General features: G+C 45.3%; 1 protein-coding gene across 1 annotated transcript in view; it reads left to right on the forward strand.

Annotated features, from left to right (window-relative positions):
* The first annotated feature begins 236 nt into the window (after positions 1-236).
* The window catches only part of LOC119954759 (cadherin-related family member 3-like), a 103,772-nt gene continuing 86,583 nt past the window's right edge, over positions 237-17,425 (forward strand). The window contains exon 1 of the mRNA XM_038780302.1: positions 237-327. Coding sequence (XP_038636230.1) covers positions 237-327 — 91 coding nt within the window. The remainder of the gene's footprint in view (positions 328-17,425) is intronic.

Consider the following 17,425-nt stretch of genomic DNA (forward strand, 5'->3'; position numbering starts at 1 on the left):
TCATTTCAAAGTCTGACCTTGACACCATCCGCGTCAAGCCAAGCATTATTCCACCGGCCTGCCAGCTCCTCGTCTACAATGGCAATGCCATTGCTGCCAGTGGCTCATGCCAGCTTGCAGTATCCCATCGTTCTTCAAAAGCAACCCTGCGTTTTGAAATTGTAGGAACCAACAGAGCTTCCCTGCTCGGTGCTCAGGCCTGTAAAATCCTGAATCTTGTGCAGCGGGTTCACACCATGTCGTCCGCAGAGGCAACGGCCTCGAAAGATGTCAACTTCCAAGGCCAACTAGATGACATCATAGCAAAATACCACAGTGTCTTCGAAGGTATGGGCACACTCCCTTACCGATACAAGATATTGCTGAAGCCGAATGCCACACCTGTGGTTCATGCACCACGTCGGGTGCCGCCCTTAAGGACCGCCTCAAGCAGCAGCTGCAAGACCTCCAGCACCAGGGCGTCATTTCTAAGGTCACGGAACCCACAGTTAGCTCCATGGTTTGTGTCAAAAAACCGTCAGGGGAACTTCGCATTTGTATCGACCCCAAAGATTTGAACCGTAACATTATGAGGGAACACTACCCTATACCTAAACGAGAAGAACTCACCAGCGAAATGGCATCATCTCTGCCTCGGAGGTGTTCCACCGCATAATGGAGCAAATGATGGAGGGCATCGAGGGGGTGCGAGTGTACTTCGATGATATCATTATCTGGTCCACAACTCCTCAGGATCACATTGATCGCTTCAGGCGAGTGTTCCACAGGATCCATGAGCATGGCCTCCAACTCAATAGAGCCAAATGCTCCTTCGGTCAAGCAGAAATAAAGTTCCTTGGCGACCATATTTCACAGTTCGGTGTGCAGCCAGATGCAGACAAGGTGTCGGCGATCAACGCCATGAAGACCCCGGAGGACAAGAAGGTGGTCCTCGGCTTCCTTGGGATGGTCAACTTCCTTGGGAAGTTTATCTCCAACCTTGCATCACACACCACAGCTCTCCGCAATCTTGTTAAAAAAATGACGGACTTCCAGTAGCTCCCCGCTCATGAGCAAGAGTGGCGTGAGCTCAGGGCGAAACTCACCAAGGCCCCGGTGCTGGCGTTTTTCGACCGCGCCAAGGAGACAACAACCTCCACCGATGCGAGCCAGGCTGACATTGGGGCAGTGCTCCTATAGCTGGACGAATCCTCCTCCTGGGCCCCAGTCGCATATGCCTCTAGAGCCATGACACCCACTGAACAACAATACGCTCAGATTGAAACAGAATGCCTGGGCCTACTCACAGGGATTAACAAATTCCATGATTATGTGTATGGACTCCCCAAATTCACGGTCGATATGGACCACAGGCCATTGGTTCACATCATCCAAAAGGACCTCAATGATATGATGTCACGGCTACAACGTATCCTCTTCAAACTCCGCCGCTACGATTTTGACCTGGTCTCCACCCCGGGCAAAGAGCTTATTGTGGCCGACGCACTCTCTCTCGCTCCATCACCACGCCATGTGAGCAGTCAGACTTTGTCTGTCAGATAGACGCTCAGGTGAAGTTTTGTGCGTCCAACTTTCCGGCCACTGATGAAAGGGTCGTGCAAATTCGTCAGGAGATGGCCAGGGATCCGTTACTCCAGCGGGTCATGCGACATCTCACGGATGGTTGGCAAAAGGGGCAGTGCCCCCAGTTTTATAATGTAAAGGACGATCTAGCGGTAGTGGACGGCATACTAATGAAGCTGGACAGGATAGTAATGCCACAGAGCATGCGAGAGCTGGTCCTCGGCCAAATCCACGAGGGTCACCTGGGGGTCGAAAAGTGTCACCGTGGAGCCTGAGAAGCAGTATATTGGCCAGGCAACAGTCAGGATAACGCCAATACGGTCCTCAATTGCCCAACGTGTCAAAGGTTCCAGCCGGCTTAGCCTAAAGAGACTCTACAGTCGCATGAACTGGTGTCCTCCGCATGGTCCAAAGTTGGTATTGACCTCTTTCATACAAAGGGCCGAGACTATGTCCTCCTCGTGGACTACTTTTCCAACTACCCCGAGGTGGTCAGACTGACTGACCTCAAATCAGCAACAGTAATCAAGGCATGCAAGGATACTTTTGCCCATCATGGCATTCCAGTTACAGTTATGACTGATAATGGCCCTTGCTTCTTCAGCCAGGAGTGGATGGATTTTGCAGGCTGTACAATTTTAGGCACGTCACGTCAAGCCCCCACTACCCCCAGTCGAATGGGAAGGCTGAAAAAGGGGTCCACATCGTTAAAAATCGGTTGTGCAAAGCTGCTGATTTGGGTTCAGATTTTAACCTGGCGCTGCTAGCCCACAGGGCGACTCCTTTGTCCGCTGGCCTGTCCCCAGCACAGCTGCTAATGAACCCCACACTTCAGACGACGGTGCCGGCTATCCACATCCCGGACCTTGACAATTTTCCGGTCCTGCAGAGGATGCAACAGTCTTGGGCCCAATACAAGTAGGTGTATAACGCCCACGCCACAGATCTTACTGACTGGCTAAGGCTCACAACTATTAGCTTTACTTCCTCTCTCTCGTCTAAGCCATACATAACTTTTTGTTGGCGCACCTCCTCAAAGAAGCTGTGCGGGTCTGCGGTGGGCTGGAATGGATTAATTTTCGTGCAAGCTTCTCTTAATTGGGTTGTGGATAGTGGAGTGGTGTAAACGATATTAGGCTCATCCTGACCCGATGACTTTCGTTGTGTAACCAGATTCATGGGGGTAGAGTTGTGAGTGGAGGTGTGTGCTGCCTGTGCAGTCGGTGCTGCAGGTGCTTTTCTTTTTGGGGCGTGGGGAGCTTGATTTTGATTTCCCGTGTCCTCTACATATCTTTGGGTGCTTTAGTTTAATTCTTGCCAATCGGGAACATCTTCCTCATCTAAATCCTGCCCGAAAGTGTACCTGAAACCATTCTGTACTGAGAGTAGCGACTGTAACTTTTCTATCTTCTGTCAGCATTTAGCATGGTCAACGGTACTCTGCCTCTGTTCCTTAGTGGAGCTGTGGAGCGCTCTCAAAGCTGCTTTTAGATCTGCGCATTTGCTAATTAGCTGGGCGACCTGTTGTTCTGTTTCTTCTCTTACCAGGACTGCGCTCTGTGTACCTTGGTAGGCTTTATCGTACTGGGTCTGGAAGCTACTAAGGTGAACTAGACAAGATTGATGTGCACGTTTTACATCGGCCATTTCCTTATCCTTAGCTGCTAACTGTTCCCGGAGTTGCTCAATTATCTTCTTGCTTTCGTTACTATTTCCCTCGTTCCTTTCTTCCTTCTCAATTAACTGCCTACAGAGCGTCTGCACGACTTCCTCTGTGCCTCGCAACTGTGCCAAACAGGACACTATTGCCATCGGCTTTCTGACTTTCCGTATATTTTTCTTGTGGACCTCACTTAGGTTCTCTCACCAAGTCTGTCCTATCTTTCCTGGACCTGATTCATCATTAGCACAAAAATTCGACCAAAAGGGCCATCTTTTCCCCTTTAAGTATTTCCTCAACTCTTCCTCCCATATGGGGCATTGCTCTGCTCTGTTGGTCGCTGCGACCTTGGGTTCCTGTGGATTCATCAATCTTTCTATTGCTTTAGTGACCATTACTTCTCTTATCGCTTGCTCTACTTTTAGTATCTCTTCCTCTACTTTTAATTTGGGACAGGGGAATAAGGCGACGATTTGAACAGTAGATATGGCTTAAGCTATTTTCCGGCTCACAATCCCTCGATAGTTGTACACAATTCTAACGAGTTTACCTTACTTTTCCTCTTAGGTACGCATGCGGTTTAGTACACACTTCCGAAATTCGGTTATTTGGTCGATATGGGACTTGCACTTGTGGTTCTTTCTCTTTCTCGCAATTGGATTCAAAGTTTGTGAGTTCTCTCGGAGTGACAAGATCACTTCTAATTGGGTCCCGTCAGAGTTCCCCAATAATGTTGCTCGTTTGGATCCCAACAGCGTTGCCAATACTGTTGCTAATATTAGTGATAATGTTGGTGAACCACAAGCCTTCCATTATATCGATCAAATGACCACACACCCAGTTAGTTAGTTCAAAAGATGGTTTATATACATGCACAAGAGTTACCTCGCCATGCAAACTCTATATCTACTACAAGTTAAACTACACCTATCAGCTACAATAACCTATACTTAACTTCAGGGTGACCGGCACTGTGCAAATGGATAAGGCCTTTATCTGGATTTCACTTGGCTGGTTCGAAGAAAGTGGCTCCGTCTCTGCTGGGCTCATCCGTCAGGTAGCGATCGTTGGTCTTGAACGTGGCTGGCTGTTCCTGCTACAGTTGGGTTGGCACAGGCCGGATCCAAAAGCGACAGGACAAAGCCATGTTCCTGGCCAGCCTACTGGTTGCCAGGTCGGCAATTGAATCAGTTGCTAAGATTCACTTGACACCAACGAGTCTGGATTCTTCTCTGCAAAATATAAAACCCAGGAACACACTATCCTGGCAAATACTCTTCTGCTTAAAGGCACATTCCGAGTATGGGCACATGGACCAAAAATAATAAAAATAAAAGAAATGGGAATAAACAGGGCCTGGATCTCTAACAGCATACTTACTTCATACTTACTGCTAAACACCACTGTTAGCCTTGAAGAGCTAATTTTATTTTTGTGGAATTTCAAATTTCTCCATTATGATATAAAAAAAGGGCAGCATGGTGGCACAGTGGTTAGCACGGCTGCTTCATGGAGCCGAGGTCCCAGGTTCGATCCCGGCTCTGGGTCACTGTCCATGTGGAGTTTGAACATTCTCTCCGTGACCGTGTGGGTTTCGCCCACACAGCCCAAAGATGTGCAGGGTAGGTGGATTGGCCACACTAAATTGCCCCTTAATTGGAAAAAATGAATTGGGTACTCTAAATTTATATTTTTTAAAAAGAATGATACAAAAAAAAATCACATTTATAAAATATTTATTAAAGTTTACACATTTTTGACTTCTATCTTGATTCATAATAATAATCACATCTTCACTATCTGATTATTTAACTTAAAAGCAAAGACATTCAGTGCTTTTAGGTTCCTGGCTTGTTGGTGAGAATACTTCAGTGTGGTTGGTTGTTTAGCCTACTTGCTGACATCAATGCTGCTGGACACCAGGAGATATCCTTTTGACTTGCCACCAGGTTGAAAGGGGGTAGTGGTAATCTTGCCACAATGATTCCTAGATCTTTGTGGGAACCTTTCCTTATGTTTGCCACTTCTTAAAAAAATCTAGGTCAGTGTGAATGTGGAAATTTATTATCTTGTTGCTTTCTGTGTACAATTATTTACAAGGTTATAAATTTTAGCATTGACATTGTTGTTTTTTTCCAAGAGCTTGACAACTAAATGCTTGTTCTATTATATGCATTTTGCACCACTGGAAGATATTCTTTAGCAATGTATTGAAAATATACATATTTGCACTAAAAGTACAAAAATCGTAAATGCTATTGTCACAAATTTTAGCCACACCTTTGTGTCAACTTTCCCAATCATAAAGTCCTAAACCCACATTTTCCACTCAGTTTTGCTTGCAGGCTCTCACCAGTTAAACAGTAATTACCTGCTTTGGCCTGTAGGTGCCACTGTATTCTCTAACAGCCAAGGAATGGTCAAAACGTTTCCTGCGGGAATCAAGAATCATAGAATCTGTGGCACGAAGACAGGTCCTTTGCCCAAAGTGGTCCATGCCAACCAAAAAGCCCATCTAAGCTGAACCCATTTTTCTGCATTTGGCCCATATCCCTCTAAACCTTTCCTATCTGTCTATCTGAACTGGAATTGTGTGACTTTTAATAGTTAATAAATGGCCAGTGTCATTCAGTAATGCTTTCAAATTTTAAAAAAAGTTAGAAATTTGCTTTCTTGGCACAGCACAGTGGCACAGTGGTTACCTCTTCTGCCTACGGTGCTGAGGACCTGGATTCAATTCCATCCCCGGGTCACTGTCCGTGTGAAGTTTGCACATTCTCCCCGTGTTTGCATGGGTCTCACCCCCACAATCCAAAGTTGAATTGGTGAATTGGCCACGCTAAATTGCCCATTCATTGGAAAAAAATAATTGGGTCGGCTAAATTTACTTTTAAAAAGAAGAGACAAAGAGGCAGAGACCGAAAAGGGAGGAGCAGACAGATAAAGACAAGGGGGTGTGTCTCCCCAAATTCCAATTGGTGTTTTGTATTTAAAGTAAGTGTTCAGCGGGCCAGAATGGCGGTCGGGGCGGAACATGCAGCGGGTGTCCCAAAACGGATTTCACGTCAGCGGGAGTTTCTCACTGGATTGCCCCCCCACCGCCCCCAGCAGTGCCTCAACAAGGCTCCCGCCATGCAATGATGGGAACGCCATTTAAATTCATTTTAATATTATTAGCGGAGGGCGGCACGGTGGCGCAGTGGCTAGCACTGCTGCCTCATGGCTCCGAGGACCTGAGTTCAATCCCGGGTCACCATCCGTGTGGAGTTCGCACATTCTCTCGAGTCTGCATTTGGAGAAAAAAGAATTGGGCCATAGAAATGTAGTTTTCAGGCCTCTGAAGTGACATCCCTAGGGTTTTGCATTGATGCAACATGTGGAAGAAAAGGGCAAAGCCACACGAGACATCCTTGTACCCAAAAACGAATTTAAAGCCTTCTTCGGTAGGACCAATTATTATGGCAGGTTAATTTCGGATTTAGTCACATTGGCACCACGACGCCAACTATTCGGGAAGAATCAGCGGTGGCAATGGAGAGAGCCCCAAGAGGAAGCCTTCCGACTGGTGAAGCAAGAATTAGTCTCCAAACCTCTTGGTGCATTTTGAGCCAGGGAAACCAATTGTACTGCCATGTAATGTGTCTCTTCCAGTATCAGGAACGTTTTATCCCACAAAATGGGAGATGGTTGAGAATGTCCAATTGCATTTGTCTCAAGGATCCTTTTAGAAGCCCAGATTGAGAAGGAGAACAGAGCAGTTATATACTGTGAGGAAATTCCACCAGTATGTGTACGGTTAATGGTTCGACATAGTGACTGACCACAAGCCATTACTGAGCCTTTTAAGGGAACCCCATATCGTCCATTGCCTTGGTGAGGGTACAGCATGGGCCCTGCTGTTCGCATCCTACAACTGCTAATGTGGATGCGTTAAGTCCCCTACTCAAGAGCATTCCGTCACCTCCTGTAACCTAGGGGATCGTTCTGGCTTTAAACTCCCTAGACCAGGGGTGGGCAAACTTTTCCGTGCAAGGGCCACATTCAGAAATTCACAATTTTAAAGGGCCGCATAGTATATTAAGTAAAATAATTACTTCACCCGGTTATGATTCTGGGCGCCTCATATAGAACATAGAACAGTACAGCACAGAACAGGCACTTCTGCCCTCGACGTTGTGCCGAGCAATGATCACCCTACTCAAGTCAACGTATCCACCCTATACCAGTAAGTAACCCAACAGCCCCCCCCCCCCCCATTAACCTTAAAAAAAAAATTAAAAATTAAAAACAAATTTTTTAATGACTTGGTGGGCCGCATAAAGACCTTTGGCGGGCCGCATGCAGCCCGCGGGCCGTAGTTTGCCTACCCCTGCCCTAGACACTCTACCAGTGTCTGCTGGGCACACCTGCAATTGGACTCAAAGAGACACTATTCTTTCAAAGGTTAAACGAATATAGAGACTGGCTGGTGTTATGAGAATTCTGATCACCTGAGGCCCTACTTCACTCGTCAGGACAAGTTGACATGTGAAGACAGTGTGATTCTGTGGGGATCACAGTGGTCATCCAGCCTCAGGCCAGGGGGCACCCTCCCCGAAGAGTTACAAAGCGCCCACCAAGGGCAGACAAAGATGAAGATGCTGGTGTGCAGCTACGTCTGGTGGCCAGACATAGATAAGAAGAACTAGTACAACAGTGCCATCCTTGCCAAATGCAGAAATCGTGGCCACCTTCCGCCATCCTTCGCCTTTGAGACTGGCCAGGTTGCCCATGGACCAGGGTCCACGTGGATTTTGTGGGCTCTATCATGGGCAAGATGTTTGTGGTGCTGGTAGATGTTAAGGAATGGGTTAAGAGGCATTCCAATTAGATGTCTCATTGATGTTAAATCTCCAATAATTGACACTGATTATGTAAAGAGGTGGCTCTTGTGGCATGTGATGTGGTGATAGAGTTTTGTGTTGAAGAAAAATAAAGGTGTTTGTGAAAAGGAGCAGACTTCTTGACTCTACTCAACAGCAGCCGGAAGCTAACAATGGTAGCAGAGGATGGTTGCTGTGAAAGATACAACTGTTGGAGAAGAAAACAAAAGTCTGCATCAACCAAGGAGTGAGTGAGAAGGAAAAAAAAAATATATATATGGCTGAGCCTAGAATAAAGATGTCCAGATATGACTGCCATTATTTTCTGAAAGGGGATCATACGACAAATGGAGAAGTACTGTTGTTATGTGGACTAAGGTAACTGCCTTGGGAAAGAGGAAACAAGATATGGCATTGGCACTTTCTCTGCCTTATTAGGGTGAAATCCGAAGGAAAGTGTTTTCTGAACTGGAATTGTTAGAGTTAGACTCAGAAGAAGGTCTGGAGATTCTATTGCGTTTTATGGATAAGATTTATCAAAAGGATGATTTGTTAAGTGCGTATGAAGCCTGGTCAGAATTTGATAGATTCCGGAAAACAGAGGATGTCTCTATTGAGGACTGTATAATGGAATTTAGCAGACTATACAAAAGGCTGCACAAACACCGCCTGGAATTTCCACAGTTCGTGTTGGCATTTAAGTTAGTGGAGTGTGTTAGTGTCCAAATAGATAGGCTCCTAGTTTTGACAAGAGTTAAGTTTGCAGAAAATGATACCTTATTCGATCAGCTGATAGAAGCCTTAAAGATGTTTCTGGGCAAACATTCAATTCCTATGGGTCTTATGACAAAAATGGGTCAGTCAGCAATAAAGTAGACAATGGAAGATACACGACTGACAGGATGGCATAACCGTACGGCTACAAACAGGTTATGAGAGTATGGAAGGAGATCGGAATCTGGAAATTATGAGGACAAAAACCCATTTAAAACCTATAACAGGAGGAGGGACATGGAGAATGGTAATCGGAAATGAACCCCAGAAATGCCCAGGGAATGATAAATCAATGTTTTCAGTGTGACTCTCAATACCATTATGCTTTCAACTGACCAACCCGTTATAATAGCGTGTTTGAAGCTACACATGACATGGAAGAGTAGGAAGAGGGAAAAGATAGTGACCAGAAAGAAGGCATTGTCCTATTAATAAGCAGTTTTACTCCAAAAATGAGAGTATCGGTTGCAGAATCCTTCAATTGTGCTATAATGTACAGTGGCTGCACATCTACTGTGTGTGGAATTGACTGGTTAAAATGTTACCTGGACTCTTTGAATGCTGAAAATCGTAACAAAGTTAAGGGGCGCGATTCTCCCAACGGGAGACTGAGTGTTTCACTCCGACGTCGGAGGCCGTTCCTCGCACCCTATTCTCCACCCCCCAGCGGCTCGCCGGGAATAACGCGGCCGGCGGCGCCGAAGTAACGTCAGCCACACATGCGCAGGTTGGCCGGCTCCAACCCGCGCATGCGCGGTTGCTGTCTTCCCCTCCACTTCCCACCGCAAGACATGGCGGTTTGATCTTGCGGGGCGGTGGAGGGAAAAGAGTGCGTCATTTACCTACGCCAGCCCGACGATCGGTGGGCACCGATCGCAGGCCAGACATCTGCTGAGCACGTCCGTGGTGCTCGATCCTCCCTCCGCCCCCACAGGCCCCACACTCACCTGTCGCACTTTGTTCATGCCGGCAGCGACCAGGTGTGGTTGGCGCCGGCGAGAATCGGTCAGGTTCGGCAGGCCGCTCGGCCCATCCGGGCCGGAGAATCACCGGTCGCCATGAAAAACGGCGAGCGGCAATTCTCCGCGCGGCCTGTCGAAAAGCGCGACACACCATTTTTGGGGGGGTGGGAGAATCGCGGGGGGTGCCAGGGCGGCGTGTCATGATTCCCCCGGCCCTCCCGCGATTCTCCCACCTGGCGTGGGGAGCGGAGAATCGTGCCCAAGGAATTTGAAAGATCCACAAGTTTCAGGTTTGGGGATAATAATACTCTGAAGTTGCTGAAAAGAGTGGTGATCCCTTGCAATATTGCCGGAGTGAATCATTTCATTAGCACAGATGTATCAAGTGAGATACCTTTGCTTCTGAGCAGACCGTCGATGAAGAAAGCACACACAAAACTGGATATGGAACAGGATAAGGCAACAGTTTTCGGAAAGACGGTGGACATACAATTTACACAGTCGGGACACTATTTTATTCCATTACTGCCGAATAATATTTCAGGTGCAGTTGTTAAGGATGTGTTATTGGCAGCTGGAAATGGGACTTTAGCTGATAAAAAGCTTGTTGTATTAAAACTGCATAGGCAATTTGCGCATCCATCTCCACGGACGCTGAAAAATTTATTAAAGGATGCAGGGGTAAGGGATGAAGACTATACTAAGCTGATAAAACGGGTTAGTGATCGCTGTGAGGTTTGTAGGAAGTACAGGACACCATCACGACCGATAGTAACCTTACCTTTGGCCAGGGATTTTAACGATGTTGTGGCTATGGATCTTAAGATCTGGGATAAAGCTAACAATATATTTATTTTGAATTTTGTAGATTTAAATACCAGATTTAGTCAATCAACCATTGTATGAAGTTAAGAAAAGAGAATAATTCTGGAACAGTTGTGGAAAAATGGATAGGGACAGGAATGGGCCCACCGGCAAAATTCCTCAGAATGGGGGAGAATTTGCTAATGATGAGTTTAGGGATATGTGTGAAACCGTGAATATCACAGTCATGAATACGACTGCGGAAAGCCCATTTAGTAATGGTGTGTGTTAAAGAAACCATGCTGTAATGGATTACATCTATCTGGAAGGTTTTGGCAGATAGACCAAATTGCAAGTTAAATTCAGCCTTAGCATGGGTAGTACATGCAAAGAATTCATTGCAGATGGTTGGGGGCTATAGTCCTTATCAATTAGTGTTTGGTAGAAATCCTAAACTTCCGTCCATTTTGGATGACCAGCCTCTAGCTTGGGAAGGGACTATAGCTTTGCTTTTGCTGAGCATTAAAATGCATTACATAGCAGTAGAAAAGCTTTTTTGGAAGCAGAAGTCATTGAAATTCACAGAGCTTTAAGGCATAATGTATGGCGATTGAATACCATTTTTCAGCAAGGCAACATAGTATACAATAAGAGAGACAATTGTAACAGAACAAAGAACAAAGAAAATTACAGCACAGGAACAGGCCCTTCAGCCCTCCAAGCCTTCGCCGACCATGCTGCACGCAGCATTGTGCATAGCATAATTGCTTCACAGCTCCAGTGTCCTAGGTTTGATTCCGGCTTGGGTCACTGTCTGTGCGGAGTCTGCACATCCTCCCCGTGTGTGCGTGGGTTTCCTCCGGGTGCTCTGGTTTGCTCCCACAGTCCAAAGATGTGCAGGTTAAGTGGATTGGCCATGATAAATTGCCCTTAGTGTCCAAAATTGCCCTTAGTGTTGGGTGGGGTTACTGGGTTATGGGGATAGGGTGTTGACCTTAGGTAGGTGCTCTTTCCAAGAGCCGGTGCAGACTCGATGGGCCAAATGGCCTCCTTCTGCACTGTAAATTTCTGGATAATGTCTATGATAAACTAAAACCTCCACACCTCCGGGGTCCGTATCCCTCTATTCCCATTCTATTCATGTATTTGTCAAGATGCCCCTTAAATGTTACTATCGTCCCAGCTTCCACCACCTCCTCCGGCGGCACGTTGCAGGTACCCACTACCCTGAATGGAAATGAATGGAAAGGCCCAGGGAAGATCATAAGCATAGATGGCAAAACAATTGTTTTGCAACATGACAATTAGACTATTAGGGTACATTCATCAGGGATAATGGGTACAGATTACAAATTTTCAAATTTAGACAGAGCAGACAGACATGATGAGGAACCAGGGTCATCTGGTACGCAGGTGTTACAGAACTATGAGGATCAGTTAACTGATATAGATAGGGTTTCTGTAGAGGAACACAATACTTCTGATAAATTAGAACAGACCATTTTTAAAAAAGTACAACTGCAAAAGTTGGGCCAAAAGTGACATTCTTGCCTGAAGGGTATAGTCATAGGAAGGATGCAACTGTTATTAGTAGAGTAGGGAAGGCCACTGGAAAGTATAAACACTGGTTGACTGTGCAGCATTCAAGGGAGGGTGTCAAGACAATGGCTTGGGAACATGAACTTCAAAAATGGAGGGCACAGAAACGCAGTGCCAGTTCAGATAGTACATCGGATAGTAAACAGCTTCACAGGAAACGGTCGAGAACTATTGAAAGGACATCCCATAGCAGAAGGGAACGACCAAGCAGTACAGAACAAGATACCAGGCGGGATAGGGGACATAGTTTGTCAAGGTCTCGGAACATGAGTAAGACTACGAATACTAATAGGAGTAGAAGCCCACATGCATGAGAGATTTTGGTGGCTTCCAATAAATTAGATTTAAAAGTTATTAAATATGCCAAACAGCAAGAACTGCATAGTTGGAGTTAATTTGGGGTATACACAGAAGTACCAGATAGGAGACAAAGAGCTCTATCCCACGGTTGGATTTGCACGGAAAAGGTTCTTCCGGATGGAACTTATAAGGCAAAGGCCAGGCTTGTGGCAAGGGGAAGAAAACTTAGATCAGGATTTACGGGTAGATTCACCTACGGCAGGAAAGATTATTTTAAAGATCTTCTTGGCTCTATTAGCCACAAAGGCATGAGAATGCAAATCTATAGATATAAAAGCTGCCTTTTTGCAGGGACATCAGCATCAGAGAGACATTTTTCTCCATCCTCCTAAAGAGGCAGCTAACACAGATGGGGTACTTTGGAAGTTGAACAAATGTGTATATGGATTAAATGATGCGTCTAGAGTCTGGTATTTTTCTGTAAGGTCAGTTTTGTTAAAGTTAGGCTGTTGCCAGTTGAAAGCGGATCTGGCAATGTTTTACTGGCACTATAAAGGAAATCTTTCTGGCATCTTTATGATGCACGTCGATGATGTTTTTGTGGGGTAGGACTAGTGATTTCGAAGCTATTGTAATCTCTGGGTTGAGGAAAGAATTCAGGGTTGGAAGTCAGGCTTCCGGTGCATTTAAATATATTGGACTGAAATCGGAGAGACTAAGTTAGGGGCAACTTTACGTCATCAATCTTATTTGGAGAGCGTCAGCCCAATAGCAATTAGTCGTGGTTGGGTTTCACAAAAAGTCGCAGTGGTTTCAAAGGTGGAAAAAGAGCAACTGCGTAGTTTAATTGGGCAACTGAATTGGTTAGGTAGACAAACTAGACCAGACATTAGTTTTGATGTCTTGAGTTGAGTACAAAAATGAATGATTCTAAAGTGGAGGACCATGAGAGTAAATAACGCATTGGTCAAACTAAAAATGCAGGAGTGTGTTTTGAGGTTCCCAGTTTTAGGTGATCTTAGGCACTTGAAAATCATAGTTTCTCATGATGCGTCCTATGCAAATTGATATAATGGTGTTTTAAGCGCAGGAGGTTTTATAATTTTCCTTTTGTGGAACAATGGTAAATGTTGCCCTCTTGTGTGGGAAACAAAGAAAATAAGGAGAGTGTTCAAAAGCACTTTGGCCGCTGAGACGTTAAGCCTTGTCGAGGCGGTGGACATGGCCTTTTATATATCCCAAATATTGACAGACATTTTGGAATTAGGGGATTTGGGGAACATACCCATTGAGTGTCACATTGACAATACATCCCTGTGGGAAAATGTGCACTCTATGAAAAGTGTGAATGAGAAAAGGTTAAGGATAGACATCGCAAGTTGAAGCAGTGTTGGACAGAGGGGAGATAGCAAAAACTAAATGGGTCGACAGTAGCTATCAATTGTCCGATTGTTTTATGAAAAGAGGGGCTAGTTCACAGAAACTTTTGGATATTATTAATGATGGGCACCTGTTTCTGTGACTTTTCAAAAAAGGGGGGGGGGGAATTGCGTGTGTTTTTGAATTTCTTATAATTTTGTTTTTTCAGGGGAAACTAATATTTACCAAATTATTGTTTTTTCTCCAAGAGACATTCCAATTAGATGTCTCATTGATGTTAAGTATCTAATAATTGACACTGATATGTAAAGAGGTTACAGGTGGCTCTTGTGGCATGTGATGTGGTGAATGGAGTTTTGCACAGAGGAAAATAAAGGTGTTTGTGAAAAGGAGCAGAACTCTTTACTCAACAGCAGCCAGAATCTAACAGTGGATGCCTACTTTGAGTGGCTATCGGATCAAGAGATGGGGGAAAACTATCTCGGTGGTCATAGTAGATAGATGCCTTGCACCAAATGTTTGCCAATCATGTGCTTCCCGAGCCAATTGTTTTGGACAGTGGCACCCCTTCACCAGCGATGATTTCCAAGATTTTTGTCCGAGTCACTGGCATACGGCACACGAGGACAGCCCCAGCGTCGAATGGTCTGGCTGAGAGGCCTGTTTAAACTTTCAAGAATGCCATGGAAAAAAACAATCTGATAAACCACTTCACCAGTGGTTGGCAAATTTTTTGTTGTTGTATCAACTCAACCCCTCATTCTCATTGGATCGTGTGTTTCCAAATTTAGTGGGGAGGGTGAGGCACGTCAAGCCTACCAGAAAAGTCAGCGGTCAGAGCAAAAGATGACATGTCCTCCAGGTGGGAGACCAAATTTTGGTCTGTAACTTGGCTTCAGGCCCACCTTGGTTAGAAGGGCAGGTTGTGGCCCAGTGCCTTATGTGGTCAATATTAATGGGAAGACCGTTAGAAAGCACGTAGACCACTTGAGGAGTAGAGGGGTGGCGACCCCCAACCTGGAGCCGACAGTCCAGCTAACATCATGAACACTCCTATAACACTGTCCAGCCAATGGGAGCCAGGGACTCCTGTTTCTGCTCAACCAGCTGCACCTATCAGGGCCGGTTAGGCAAGTTCACCTGACACTGAGGGGTGCCTGCTGAGGTGGCGGGGCTACAGAGGTCCGGGAGGACCCGGATTTCATTTTTCGATGGACCCTATTTGCTTTGTGTCTCTGTTAACATTTGCAACTTCTGTATGTAGTTTTAAAATTCATTTTACGGGCTGTGGGCCTCGCTGGTTAGGCCAGCATTTATTGCCCATCCCTAGTCGCCCTTCAGAAGGTGGTAGTTTTCTTGAACCTCTGCAGTCCCTGAGGTGTAGGTACACACACTGTGCTGTTAGGAAGGGAGTTCCAGGGTATTGTCCCAGGGGCAGTGAAGGAACGGTGATATATTTCCAACTCAGGGTGGTAAGCGACCTGGAGGGGAACTTCCAGGTGGTGGGGTTCCCAGGTATCTACTGCTCTTTCCCTTCAAGATGGTAGTGGTCGTGGGTTTGTGAGGTGCTGCCTGAGGAACCTTGGAGAGTTGCTGCGGTGCATCTTGTAGATGGTACACATGGCTGCCACTGTGAGCCGGTGGTGAAGAGTTAGAATGTTTGTGGAAGATGGAGCAATCAAGCGGGTTGCTTAGTCCTGGATGGTGCCAAGCTTCTTGTGTGTTGTTGGAGCTGCACTCATCCAGGCAAGTGGAGCGTACTCTATTAAAGTTCTGGCTTGTGCCTTGGATAAGCTTTTGGGGGTCAGAAGGAGGGTTACACGCCGTAGGATTCCTAGTCTTTGACCTGCTCTGGTAGCCCCAGTATTAATATGGCTAGTCCAGTTCAATTTCTGATCAATAGAAACTCCCGGGATGTTGATTGTGGGGATTCTGCGATGGCAATGCCATTCAATTTCAAGGGGTGATGGTTGGATCTTCTCTTGCCATTGATAGTCATTGCCTGGTACTTGTGTGGTGCGATTATTACTTGCCACTTGTCAGTCCAAGCCTGGATATTGTCCAGGTCTTGCTACATTTGAACATGAACTGCTCTTTAGTTTTTAGGGTAGCTGTAATTAGCGACTTAAGAGAAGAGGGATGTGTCCCTTTAAGGAGGCAGGCTTCACAGACCATGTATGAGCTTGAGGCCAATCATAGTGAAATGCGTGAATCACAGCCAATGGGGGTTTCGGCGAGGTCTGGGAGAAGGACCCCGGGCAGTGTGGACCAGCAAGCCAAGGTGTTATATTGAGGTCTGTGCCTGTTACTTAACTGCCTTTGCCTTTTATCAATAATCACCTTTGATAATGACTGGAAGCCTCCAGTGTATGTCTCAAGACACCACAAGGATCAAACAATGTGGGGGGAAAGCGCGAACAAGATACTGAGCTGGATGATCAGCCATGATATTAATGGATGGTGGAGCAGGTTCGAATGGCCTACTCCTGCTCCTAGATTTTATGTTTCTATGTCTTCCTTTGCGAAGGCACTAAGCTCTGGAATTCCTCCCTAAACCTTTTCACCTCTCTCTCTGTCTCTTTCCTTCTTTAAAACGCTCCTTAAAACAGACCTCTTGGGCCAAGCATGTGATTATCAGCCCTAATATCTCCTTCTTAGTTCAGTGTCTAATTTTTGTTTGCTAATGCTTCCACGGAGCATCCTGGGACATGATATTATGTTTAAGGCACTATTTAAATCCAAGTCGTTATTAATCTGTAATCAGCACTTCATATGCTAATTGTTCGTCTAAATACAAGTTTCACTGGTGTGATTAACATGAATATTATATCGTAAGAAGTGAATTAACTCAAATTAGTTTGTATTTAGTGGCATAATTGAAACTAAATCAATAAATTGCTCCTTTTCAGTTAATGTCCCCAATAACTGTTCAATTTTTGATATTTGAAGTCAAACAGGTTGTAATTATGAGAAACCGCTGTTCGAATATCCAGCCATTTGGACTAGTCCCAGTTGTAAACATATTTCCAGCTTTGTTATCATGTTAAATTGCCATTAATATGTTAAGCAAACAACAAATTGTGGAAATTGAATTCTACGCCACAGGAAAGTATTGTCACAGTATTAGACAGAGAGCTGAATGCCTCGAAGTTGCTTTCGCGCAGTGTTCAGCTGCATCAAAGTTTTGTACTTGCTGGGATATTACGGTTAACTTGGCAAGCGTTTGTTATTGAGAGCAGCAGCAAATCTGAAATGTTACTGGAAGTAAGGCAAGTTTCCATGCAGCACAAGTCTGGGATGAAATGTGGGAACAAATATTTCCTCATTTCACCCATCAAAAAGCTGTCTTTAAGTTTTAAACTTATGCATCCTTATCCTGGAATCTCGAACCAGCGAGTGCTTATTCTCTATCCAGCATATATGCTCCTCTTATCATCTTGAAAACTTTGATGAAATCATCCCCTAAATTATCTAAATATCAGAGAATATAACCCAATTTTATGCAATCTCTCTGTGTAATT

Source organism: Scyliorhinus canicula, chromosome 20 (genome assembly GCF_902713615.1).
Source record: "Scyliorhinus canicula chromosome 20, sScyCan1.1, whole genome shotgun sequence".
Taxonomy (NCBI): Eukaryota; Metazoa; Chordata; class Chondrichthyes; order Carcharhiniformes; family Scyliorhinidae; genus Scyliorhinus; species Scyliorhinus canicula.